This window comes from Stegodyphus dumicola, chromosome 8 (genome assembly GCF_044657685.1).
Source record: "Stegodyphus dumicola isolate Sdum_Otavi_A_Nest chromosome 8, ASM4465768v1".
Classification (NCBI taxonomy): Eukaryota; Metazoa; Arthropoda; class Arachnida; order Araneae; family Eresidae; genus Stegodyphus; species Stegodyphus dumicola.
The window spans coordinates 104,025,810-104,039,529 of NC_140775.1; the positions used below are offsets into that span (position 1 = coordinate 104,025,810).

Genomic DNA, 13,720 nt, shown 5'->3' on the forward strand with positions numbered 1-13,720 from the left:
AAATAAAAGAAAAATACTGTTGAGTGTAGATTACAGTAAATGCTTAAAATAAAAAATAATAGTTTATGAAATGTTTTAATTACACTCTTAACTTTAGAATATGGTAAAATGTATTGAAAATTTAACACGATGTTCTGCAATTGAAATTAAACAGTTTCAAAGACATTTCATGAGTGTAAAATGAACTTAAAATATATCGTTTTCTTTTTTAATAGAATATAATAATTGCACAATTAAATGGGAGCGTTGATAACCATCACCACACGTCACATTTGGTAAAAAGAGAAAGCAGTTTTATTCTGATTATTCTGGATACTTCCGATTAGGGTCATGTTACCTGCGGGTCATACGGTGAAGTTAAAAAAGAAAAACAAAGAAAGAAAGTCACATTGGTGAAATAATGTCGCTTTGTATGTTAGAAGCGATGTGGATGACGCATCATTCGAAAAGTGCGAAAGTCTAACCAAGGTATGATTTATTGGCTTCTAACGCAAATGGGTTGAGTCTCCTTAAGAGGTTCGTTGCCACATCTAAACAAACAAACAAACACGTTGGGAAGTTAGAGAAGACAGTGTTTCTTTTTATTTCTTGCTCTGTTTTGAATTACCAAACAGGAGATAAGATGCAGATCTTGCGTGTCAACCTCTGAGATATTAGTTCGCGCCTCCAATGTTTAAAACTAGACCTCCCGATTGACATGCAAAAGCTAACTAATTGTAAACAAAACATGTTCTGTTGCGCTGACATAAACTTTTGGGGGAAAATATTAAAGTAGAACACGGTTACTTAGATATATTTCCCTCGTAAAAGTTAAACGAAAAAAGTTTAAATCTATTGTTTCGGTCAAGGGCGATATTATAATACAATTTTAACATGCATAGGGTGTAAAGGCTTATAGCCAGTATAAAAGACAGTTGCAGACCAAAATGGGACGCAGTAGTAGGGCACTACTCAATTAGAAGTGTTCTTGCATTATATTTCCATGACGATGAAGGTTCTGGTAAGTTCTTTTATAAGATTTTATGTGCAAAGCTCTAAAATAATGAAAATCGTGCATTATCAGTAATAGCTGTAGCAGTTTTATGATATGCCCCATATTATGAAATAAATTTTCTTAATTATATACTACTAACCAAACACGATTTATAATATGAAAACTTGTAGTTCGGTTGAAAAATTAATAATCTTATCTCAAAATTCTTTATTTTTATACCTGAAAACCGAAGCTCAATTCAGAAATAAATGTCTTTGTCTTCGAAGGTCTTTTTTATACTGTATTAAAAATTATGCATAAACCAAGAGTGTTTAGTTTTCTTTACTATAAACTATGCTTTAAGGAAAAAAGTCAAGAAACTTTAGTGATGCGCAAACAACGCAGAACACTCCTTCCGTCAACTTTTTTTTCCACTTTGTAGAGGAATCTGAGAAAGAAACATTTACAATTATGCTCTCGCTGGGACTCGAACCACAGATTGCCCAGCTGCTAGTTGAGTTTTCTAACTCCTACGCAACAAGACCAGACTTATAACTTTAGCTCCTAATTTGTTCCAGCATATTTAAAAATCATTTTATTTAAACTTTTCCTTCACATCAACACGACGAGTGAAAATGATGTTTAGAATCCGAAATTTCACACTAAATAATTTTGTATCAGATATTTGATACGTGTATTAAAATAAACGTCTTAATAGACTAGCCAGCAAAAGGAAAAAAATGCTATAAATCAGCCTTCAAAATACATCCAAAGGTCATTTTCGAGAAAGTTAAAGGCGTTTTTCCATTCGTTCTTGTGATTCAGTAGACAATACATACAACTAGTAATTCGAAAAGAGAGTATAGGGTCTTTAAAATCTTAAAATATGCTAAACCTGTAGCACATTAAATATGTTATAGATATATATAGCTACTACTACTTACTAGATAATTTTACTATAAATATCTAGTTTATGATCATGAAATTTTGCACATTTGCTTGGGTATCCTTGGTACTGTATCTACTATGTCTACTTTATGTTCCAGATATTAAAATATTTTTAATAAGTAAAATAAATGAACGTTTTAGACATAAAATTATAATAAGCCTTGTACTCAGCATAATGTATAAACAAATCACTATTTTTAACTAATTTCGTTTTGAAATTATAAAGAGAATATACAATTAAAATGATCAACTTTAAAAATAATGAATTAATTTTTCTAAAAAAACAATTAATTTTATTTTTAGACCCCAAAATCGACTTTTATTTAACACAAAGTTTAGTTTACTTCCTATTATAAATATTATAATAGTTTATCATTTCATACTCAAAAGTGGTCAAAATTTCTTGAACTTCTCACCCAGCTGCCTAAGTATATATTACATAATAGTATTGCGGAGATAATCATCATAATTTTAGTTGAGACAACGGTAAACGACGAGGTGAAATTTTCACATGATTTCAACTTTATTTAGTTCTTATGTCATAATCATAATAATTGGTCCTTTTCTGCAGATACAATTATTACACAATGAAAATTTCCTGAAATTCTAATCAACTATTTCATACGAGTAAGAAGTAAAATTGCATTTATATGAAATATTAATTGAAAAATTAAATTACTTGAAGTTCTAAATGTTATTACTTTCTTTAAATTAATAAATATATAGATTGAATTATGCCAATAAGTAAACTTTTATATCATGGGCTACTATATATTTGCAGCGCATTTGCTTAAGAAACAGAGATTAAAAAAAGATAGATTTGAGTGATAATATGGCAAATGCACTAAGATAAAATAACCAGAAACCCTTGTCAAAAGAGAATTTTAATTATTAGCCTTTGACATTTATACATTTACATATATTTTGACATACATTTTATTATTATTTGACAAGTATCATTTAATATTTTTAGTTCAAAATTACATAATATATTTAATATTTTCATAAATTAATCGCAAAGACAAATAAAACCACTATACACTGACAGTTTGAGATTTTTGAGCTCAGGAAGACTACAATACAAATAAATATTATTTTCTACATATTTAGTTTCTACATAACAGAATTTATGGCCCTTATCTATTAAACTGAATTCAGAAAAAAAAATTACTCTCGCTTATTATTTGATGGATAAAACAGAATTATTAATGTTAAGTTTGACATTCTAATTGATATTAAATTTTAGTGTTTAATCATTTTTTAAAAATTTTTATAAATATTTGTTTTTAATAATGTTTCTTTTCTTTTCTTTCAGAGCATTGTAATCCTATTTTGTATTTTAAATTGTACATTAGCAACATATGGAACTTTAAGTGGCCCATCTTATGTCACATATGATTCCCAAACTCCAATCAGTTATACTGTAGGAAGTTCCGCAGGTCAAGGAATTCCTTCCAGTGCGATATCATATGGATCAGGTGGCTATAGTTCTTATGGTGGTCATTTAGGTGGTGCAGGAGGTGCTTATCAAGTAGCAGTGTCACCAAGCAGTAGTTTCTCAGGAGGATATTCTTACCCTGTAACAACAGTAAGTTCGGCAGGTTTAGGAACTTCTTCCAGTGCATCACTGTATGGAATCTCAGGTGGCTACGGTTCATATGGTGGCTACTCAGGAGGTGGGGCAGGCACTTATCAAGTGGCTGTTTCTCCAAGCAGAAGTTTCTCTGGAGGATATTCTTACCCAGTAAGACGAAGAGTCCCTTCTAGTGTATCATCATACGGAATCTCTGGTGGCTACAGTTTATATGGTGGTTACGCAGGAGGTTCAGGGGGCATTTCTGGTCGTCAGATAGCCGTGTCTCCAAGCAGAAGCTTTTCCGGAGGATATTATTACCCATCTGGACAATCTTATTCTATTCCAGCTGCAAGAAGGCCATCAGCTGGTGTTTATACTTCTCGGTCTCGATATACCCCCGCACCTCAAGTTAGAAGTGTAATTCAGTCCCCTCAAATCCAGTATACAACTGGCGCTATTCAGAGTCAGTATGCAGCTCCTCAAATCCGATATAGATCTGGAGGAGCTCAGAGGCGATTAGCTGCTCCTGCTGCTGCCCCTCGTATTAGCTATGCCGCAGCTCCTGCACCTCAGATTCGTTATGCTGCTGCTCCTGCACCTCAGATTAGTTACGCTGCTGCCCCTACACCTCAAATTCGTTATTCTGCCCCTGCACCTCAAATTCGTTATTCTGCCCCAGCACCTCAGATTCGTTATTCTGCCCCGGCACCTCAGATTCGTTACTCTGCCCCGGCATCTCAGATTCGTTATTCTGCCCCAGTACCTAAGATTCAGTACACTTCCGGTGCTGCTCGATCTGAATACGCTTCTTACCCAGCCACTAGTTTATACAGCCCAGTTGGCAGACCTTCATATTCAGCTATCAGACCAGCAACCGGATATTCCGCTCCTGTATCTAGACCAAGAATCAGATATTCTGCTCCTGTTTTCAGACCAGCTGTCAGAGATTCTGCTCAATTTATCAGACCAGCTGTCAGACCTTATACCAAACAAGCAGCACCAGCTGTTGCACCTGCAGTCAGTTACTCTGCTCCTGTAGCTCCAATTTCCAGCTACTCAGCTCTTGTCTCTAGACCACAAGTTAGATATTCAGCTCCAAGGCAACAAGTCAGATATTCTGCTCCAGTTACCAGTCAAGTTCGTTATTCTGCTCCAGGTATCAGATATTCAGCTCCTTCTGTCGCTGCTTATGGTACATTAACCAGTTCGGTTTCCAGTGCAACGGGCAGATACTCTTATCCTGCAACCACTTCATACGTACCTGCTTCTGAAGTCGCCCAGACTTCCTATAATGTTATTCCAACATCTTACGAAAACATTCAGGAGGTTCCATCCAGGGTAGCTATATCAGCTCCTGAACCTGCTTTATCTGCTGCTGTGGTGCAAACCAGCCAACCTGTTGTTACCAGTAGTGTGTCTACTTTGCCAATCAGTACTTATAGCGGTTCATCCACGCTAGGATACAGTGGTGTCGGAGGTTTCAGATATGGTGGCAGCTACAGTTTTCCTACAGTAAGGAATTACGATGGCAAAAGTATCAATTAGACAAGTTCCTGAATTCCTTTAATGTCAAGTGAGTCTTTTTTGCATTTATATTTTATACAATTATACAATGGATTAAGTATTTAACAAATAACTTTCAACTAATATTGGGAAAAGAAGAAGACAATGCTCACTTACTTATTATAAATCTTAGCTTTCAAAGCAAGTCTGCAGACTTATGTATAAGAACATTACATATGAGCTCAGCCAGCAAATCATGAATATTTACAAAGTAGAAATTAATATTGTAACGCAGTAAATGTGTTGGCATATTAAACATTTTGCTTTATTATTTTGATTGCCACTAAGCAATCACAATCTCGGGATTTAATAGTTTATGTATTCCGATCAAAATTCTCAAAAATGAATTGTAACATTAGTGGTTTATAATAACTTCTTATTATAATCTTACTAAAATTCTTATTTTTCTTAATTATATTGCGGTTCTGTTCTTGTGCTAAACAATGATTCTTCTGAATAATAGTTAATACGACTTGAAACTATTTGAAATTCAGCATATTTTAAGGGAAGTGACGTTTGTATACATATCTGATAGACCCTGCGTTAATTCTGAAAGAATGCGAAGACTGTAAATAAAGACCCTTAATTTACATCCTACGTATTTTCCAGTGTGCATCCGTATCGTGCATTCAGAGGCGCTAAAGTTTCTTAAATGAAATTTTTTTCATAATGATTATAAATTTGCAATACTTGAGAAGAAAATATTCAGCAAATTTGCTATTCAATCTGGTTTTCCTTTTTTTCATGAAGCTGAAGATTTAGTTTCTACTAATATAATTTTATGTAACAGCTCAAGAATTTCCGTAATTCTCTAGAATTCTTTTGTTAAAAGAAATTTTATCGTATAAAATCGTTTCTCGTGGTTGTTAAAAGGAAAGTTTTCTTTAATTTCTCTGCAGTTTATATTATGTACACTAATTGCCAAATGGATAAGATCACTAAACACTGTTAATTTGTTCTCAAATCAGTTCCAGGCGAATGGTTTGGCTGCATGCGATTTTTCCTTACGTGTGAATACAACCCAGTTTGTCTTAGAAAATTCTCAGTGAAGATATTTATTTATCTTAAAAGATATGGCACTCACCTATTTTGCCTTAACGAACTAAACATTTCGTAGCTCGCAACCCGTTCAGAAAAAAAAATTCTCCCTTTAATTTTTTAAATTCTATTCTGTATGAATTTTTTTCTTAACAAAAAACTTACAGTTGCGTTTTGAAAAACTTGGGATTTTAATATCTTCTTGGACCTTTTAATTAAAATATTTAGCTGGTTATTGATTCATGGCAAATAAATCAATAAATACTTTGGCTGACCATTGGTTAAGCAGATAAAACCATGAGATATTAATTGCTCTCCCGAACTCTATTTCCAGTTATTGAAAGAACAACTTGTACAAGATTTTAGAGACTCTGCTCTTAAATAACAAAAAAGATACTTTCAATTACAAAATTCTTTGTGACGAGCCCCTATCATAGGCATAAGATTATAATACCTTGGTTATTTCAAAACGCACCACTTGTCTACCAGCGACCGAGAGATAAAAGCCGCTGAACACTGGTAATTCGATCCGGGATTCTAATCCTGATGAAGGGACAAACAGCATGGACGTTTTCGTAGTTTTTCTCATTTGTAACGTGGATACGAGCCATTTTCCTTAAAACGTCCTCCACAGAGCAATCATCCCTTTCCGTTGTAAAGTGTCTATAGGCGGAGCATGTAATAAAGAGAAAAGATACATTGCTTCCTATAGGCAGTGCGCTTTGCTATAATACGGTTAATACGATCGAATTCAGTATATAACTAAATCTCTAAATTACTAAGAATTAGTAAATTTCGATAGAGAGCGGTGAAAAAACGCAGTGAAGAAGTGATGCAATACGAAATTTTGTGGAATTAAAATTAAAGATAGACCAAAGATTTATTAATGAAAAAATAGAATCATCTAAAATTTTTAATTTTAGTGGTAGCTTTTTCCTAAATATCAGTTAAATTCCTTGCTTTTATTCCTTGCCAAAATGGTAGTGTTTTAACACTATCTACGTTTCTTTCACCAAAAGACTAAGATTGGTCATTAATTACTTAATAGGTATCATTTAAGAAAAAGTACACGGAAAAGTTTAAGTAAACGTAACTTTCTCAGCATATAAATTATCCAGTCTTACTTATGTATTTACTTACGTGAGATTTGTATTTCATATAATGATATTATTAATCATGCCGAGCATTGTCAAGAAATAAAAGTCTTCGAAAATACGAAAACCAAATTTTCCACCGCTTTTAAGACAGTATTTACACAAAATCTGAACTAATCGCACAGCATAAAGAGCTTAGTTAAAGGGGTACTTACTACGTACTATCACAACCACCTTGCTCCAGTTTGGCGAACTTTACGGAAGGAAAGGAACAATTACTTTTGTCTTAAAAAACTATAGCTTAACGTTCACGTATATTTTACGTTTTAACTATATACTTATCCTCCCAAAAAACAGTTAGTAAATCTAGTTACAAACAAGTTTTTGTTTCTTCTATTCTAGAAAAATCGTAGTGATCGCTTTTAGAAAAGATTCAATCCATTATTCATTTAGCAATAGCGTGACAAAATGCTGAACTGCAGTAGAAATTTCACTTCTGTTTCGCCTATCATCGGAAAATTCCACAAGCACAAAATTTAAAATCCTGTTTAAAACAACAAATACTCTTACTTTTTCCTTAAAATCCTCTGAAACTTCTAATACAGCAAAAAGAACACATACAGAAATGGAGATGTTGCAAACTGAATATTTGTCATGCGCATGGTTGCCTGAATAATTGCTACTCGCATGGTTAACAGAATTTGGTGTATTCTAAATCTTTGGCGACTTCTACTAAAGGCGCTGTGATAATACATAAGTACCGTTAAATGATACGTAGAAGAATCATTTTAGAATCACACCATCTGTACTATTACTGTCATGTTGCTGTGAACATATATACTCGTATTTACGTATATACAGAGTGAATCTACAAAATTTTAAGTTTGCACAAAATCGAAAGTTGAAGAAACAACATACACAGCCTTACAATTCTCAATCCTTGAATGTCTATACGACGCTTGGGAAGTTCATATAACTGTTCGTATAACTTAGAAATTGCTTGACGCATAGACAATTGTGTGAGGGCATATTACCGTGTAGTAAAACCCAGTTAATAAGTAGAGTTTTCTTCAGCTTAACTCACTGAATTCTCATCAGAAGTATGTTTATTACGTCTTTACAAAAAAGGAATTCAATGTCTGTTCCTCAAATAAATTCCTTGTGAATCGATAATTCACAAGGAATTGCAATCAAAAACAGTCACTAACATGGTGTTTACTCGAGATTTCCAAACCGAAGTTTCTGTAAACTGCGGCGAACCTTATGAAGCCCAAGCAGGTGATTGTCCGTTTCACAATTTTTTCAAAAAAATTCTCAGTATCTTCCATCTAGTCATGACATACGAAAATTCGATCTTCTTTCAGTTCTGCAGTCTATGCATGAGGGGAAAAAACAAGATTTTTTTTCAAGCTCATATACGATAATATTTTTGACAATATCATTTTGATATTTAGCTATCATTCGAAGAGACAAGTGATATTTTTGGCAACATATGTCAACTATTTAAATGCTCTCATCCATTCGAGGTTATGAAGGACAGCTATATCATCAACATCTTGACATTCAATCATTGGCATTATCATAGAAAAATCTATCCACAACAAACGATATGATAGGAAATGCAAGATAAGATGTCATAATAGTAAATGCTGTGAATTATATGGCAGATCTGAGGGACTTTTTTAAAATATTAATCCCAAAATGTTTAGTCGCCTGTGATAATAGTATATGTAATACTTGCGCAGGTACTACATATCAAAATAGTTACATCGCAAAAGAAAAACGTCTGATATAAAATACATGCTGTAAGTCGGAAGCATTTAATTTTAATTTTTGTTAAGTTTGAAAGATTTTTTTATATTTTAATTCATATTTTTATCATAGATAAAATATGAACTACAGAAAAGGATCTGCAATTCAAATGAAAATTTTATTGCAAATTTCTGCAGATCAAGTGGAAGAGAAATTTCTAATGAAAACTCGAAAATCATTTCAAGATACTGGTGGCGGCCTCCTTTTTTCAGGAGTAAATTAATCCGACCATATGCATTCATTTATTTAATGCTATAGAAGTAATGAGTCTTTCCACTCGGAATGCATTTAACTTTTTCGCTTAAAATCAAAAAAGGTTAATAACAAGTATCGGTTAAAAATATAAATTAAGAGTAGAATTTTAAAAGAATGAATTATAATTTTATGCCAATTAATTCATTTAATAATAATTAGGTAATGTTAATTTATGATTTAGAAACAGAAATATATAATTAAAAGTTAATTATGATATTGCTTCTACTTAAGTATAAAGAATACAAGAGAAGTAATATTTTGTTTAATTTAAAATTTCGCAAGTAAGCTTAATTTGGGTTTTGAGGGCGAAATTACTTGCTGTGCCAAGACTGAATTATCTTGTAGGTTATGCAGTCATTTTCTAGAGCATCCCACTCTCCGATCAGAATTCTCTTCGAAATATACTTAAATTTACATCACTTGATAGTAAGCTGGGGCCTTGTGATTTTGATTAGTGAGGGTAATAGGCTATATCATCAACCTGAAACTTTTCTTCTTATGAATATGGACATATACAGTTTTATCAACCAGCTTCGTTACGCAAGTGACCGTTTGTATTTTCCATTTCTAAGGACCATTTGTCTCAGATATTTGAGGCTTTATCTCATGTGCACTGTTTGCAATCGATCACTAGAGCAATGCGTTTGCATTTCAATGGAGTCTTGCTTATATAATTTTTCTCTACCACGGTACAGCATATCTCAGAAAGAAATTCATTTCAATTGTGTTATTTATTATTGTTGTGAAAAGCAGAGTTAAGTGGCCACCCAACAGCAGTCGACTAGATAAGATAATTAAATTTTGAAAGAGCATCCCAGGCTATTTCCTATGGCTGTGAGGACCGGCAATAATGGTATTAGGCTATGTTTCTACTTGAATTCATGAATTACGAACCAGTAATAACGTCAGAAATAGTCCTCCATGAAGTTTTCCCTGCTAAAGCAGGGATAACGTCATAGATCGCCTGGGAAAGCAGATAATCGTCGAGTTACTTTGTCATATAAAATAAGTTACATCGCTCTCTGTTTTAAATTATTTTGATTTTAATAGAGATTATCTGCATTTAATTGCAACTGGAGAATAAAGAAAGAAAAATTGTTATTTATTATTATTTTATTTTTTTATGAATTATTTTATTTTCATTTTATTCTGAATATCCCTCTTTATCAGGGAAGTTAGCGTAAACGGGCACCAAATTTTGAAAACGTCTTCCTAGAATAATGTTGACTGTCATGAAAACCAAACACAAATGACTTTCCTTCCTTTCACATTGTCACCGTTTAAGGAACCACGATCACTATCAGAAAAAGATGAAAATCGATTTGGGTTGCTGGAGGCTGACCAGCGTTTTACAAAAGAAACGCCTTCACTAACTTTTATCATGCCATTGCCATTGCATCGTGTATGCAAAAGTTCTATTTCACTGTAATTTTTCCATACACGTCAAAAAACTGGTGATGGATCACAGTAAACAAAAAGCAATACACTGCATTTCCCAGGTGGAGGCGCATTTGCCTGAACTGAAAATTTTATACCTTGCAGAAATAATGCGTTTGTTTTCAAATAATATTTGTTACTTGTATATATAATGCAATTTTTCTTAAATGGACGTAGTCGTCACAGCAGAATCGCAGTCAACTAATTGGTGAAGAAATTTACTTATAGAATATTGCTCTCATATCTGATAATAATATACAGTATAAATTATTACATTTCTCAGCTCATTGCCAAAGGTTATTTTACAGTAAATAATCAATTCAATTACGATACCAATATTTCTATTTTTAAAATCTATAGCTGTTTGAAATTGTAATAACGCTTGATATTGGCGTTTTTCAGGAATGTAAATTGGCGCAAGTATGTAACTTAGAAATTAAAGATGTTTTAGTAATTCTAAATGAATCGCCTTATTCATTTCTAAATTATAATTTAACCATATGCTTATACTATCAATACTATAATTTGATGCTGACATTAAAAACATACAAGATAATAGTTTGTAGTAAATATAACATAGATAAATTTTCAAGTGATTTTAAGCCGAAATCAGGAGAGAATTTAGCATCATAAAGCACCTACATATATTCGATTCTTATTAGAGCTATTATGACAGAAGTAAAAAGCTTTTTATCATAATCTCCTTTTACTATAAATATGTTGTTCTTTAGCGGCTTCTTAAATTAAAAAATCACACTTGAAATGAGTATGTTGAATATATATGGTTGCAACGGAAGTTTTCCATCAAAAAACGTTCTTAATAAAGTTAGAAAAAAACATGAAAGCAATACCTTTAGTCAGGGTAGTAATCACCACCCAAATATATCAACTTTTTGCCAACGTTTTGGTAGTTTTTCAAAGCCTTCGGCGCAGAAACTTGGTGGCCGAGAGCCAAAAAACAGATCAACCTCATTTCGGACCTCTTGTGCAGAATGGAAGAAAGCATCAGCAAGATGTGCCGGTGAGAAAAAGGTAGGAAAGGCTGCAAGAGCTGCCTTTTTCACACCAAACTGCAGGTGTGAAAAAGGCAGGAGTCCGAAGGAGCGATGTCGGGTCTATATGGTGAATGTGGCAAAATATCCCATTCGAGTCCATACAGATTCCAGCCGGTGAATGCAGACATATGTAGTCTGGCCTTATCTTTGTTGGAATATTAATTTTTGCGCCGGAATTCAATTAGACGTTTTGCCTTGACAGCCGATTCAACACGAACTAATAACTCTCTGTCCATCTTACTGTCGAGAGCGTTACCTTTTTCCAGATGATTTTTGTGGATAATACCACGGCAATACCACCAGATACAAAGTATGATCTTTTTTGTTAGTCAAATGGCGCTTTGCAACGCTGCCGACGGGCTCACCAGCTGCAGACCAACCCTCTTTTCAGCCTATGGTGTTTAAGTAAATCCACTTTTCATCACAATTGACGATCCGGTCCAGAAATTGTTCTTGCGTTTATTTCGAACAGATTAGTGCAGGATCGAACACTTCTGCCTTTATCTGTTGAGTCAGCTCATGCAACACCCAGCAATTAAACTTGTACGGCAAGTTTATGCGATGCATAGCGCAACTAATGGACATGGTACTAACGTCTATATCCTTAACAAGCCCTCGAGTGGCTGCATGGTGATCTTCTTCCACAAGTTGTCGCAGGTGGGTCTCATCAATGTTAGTAGGCCGGCCAGAGCGCTTTGGTTCTTGAATGTCATAGTCCTTGTTTTTCAACTTTCGGTACCAAACTGTCAAGCGCCATATGATACAGCATCAGTATCTAATGCTGTATACATGATTTTGGTGACGTTCTGTAGCTGACCTTTTGCAACAGAACTGGAAGTAAATTATGGTTCTAATCTGGTAGCGTGATAGTTCCATTTCAGACACCTTGTACATAACGATAACGATATTATTTTACAAATTTCACAACACAGTGCTCTAAAGGAAATCTCTTTCTTTCAACTGACAAAAATCGTTTGAAAAAATATGCTTAAACACGCTAACGCGCACTGTTTGTACAGACCATATTTGCAGTGGCGGGGAACTTTCGTTAAAACTCGATATTTACTGTTGTGCTGTAGCTTGTATTTACTAAAAAATGTGCCCTACTAAGTAATTTTCTATTTTTCTTTTACAGGATTTTTGACATCTTTAAGGAGTTCCCAAATTGTGCTTTGAGATGCAATGACTTATTTCCAGAAATAGACTTTAATCGTAAGATCTTTCAGAAACAAATTTTTCCAGAGAAACTGCAGTGTTATCGACAAAACGAAATTTTCTGAAAATGCTCAATAAAAATTCTTAATTTAGAATAAATACATTTTTTATTTTATTGATTGTTGTTATCATAAATAGTATATACTTCATAATTAGTGCTAGCTAATAACAGAACAAATATCTGCACTATTTGAAGGAAAAGAAACTGGTATCTGTGTTTTTTATTTCATGAGTGTAAAGTTTACATTCATTAAAAACATTAGTGTTGACAAGTATTTTTGTTATTTGGACAACAAATTGTGTCTTTCAAGTTGTATCAGCATATATTTGTATGTATATTCAACTAAAGACAATCAAATTTATTAAATAATTCAACATTTACCTGCAAGGTTCTTTCAAACAATCTATATTAAACAAATAAAAAGGAATTACTATAAGTTTATGTCCAAAATTAAAATTTTATTTGAATTATACACAGTTATTTAAATCATTTTGATGCAAATATACAACAAGGTGCACGTTAAAAGGGGTAGCAGAATGCAGCTACAATAAACTCTTGTTACCTTGAGATCCATGAGACCGATAAAAATGCTCGAGACACTTGAAATTGGAATTTTGAAGAAATTCAGATGAAATTACAATTTTCCATATGAATTTCATTATATTACTATTATTGATTAAAATGTTGTAATCAGTGTAACGCATTATAATAATCATAAAAAGAAAAGAAACGTAATAAAAATTACATAAATTA

The 13,720-nt window shown here is 33.2% G+C and overlaps 2 protein-coding genes across 3 annotated transcripts in view; one reads left to right on the forward strand and one right to left on the reverse strand.

Annotated features, from left to right (window-relative positions):
• Window positions 1–13,720, reverse strand: part of LOC118186822 (uncharacterized) — a 370,423-nt gene that overhangs the window by 237,037 nt on the left and 119,666 nt on the right. The window lies entirely within an intron of this gene.
• LOC118184045 (uncharacterized) lies at window positions 845–13,081 on the forward strand. The gene is made up of 3 exons (XM_035353680.2): window positions 845–1,000; window positions 3,237–5,070; window positions 12,887–13,081. Exons 1-2 carry the CDS (start codon window positions 983–985, stop codon window positions 5,040–5,042), a joined length of 1,824 nt encoding a protein of 607 aa, XP_035209571.2. The 5' UTR covers window positions 845–982; the 3' UTR covers window positions 5,043–5,070; window positions 12,887–13,081.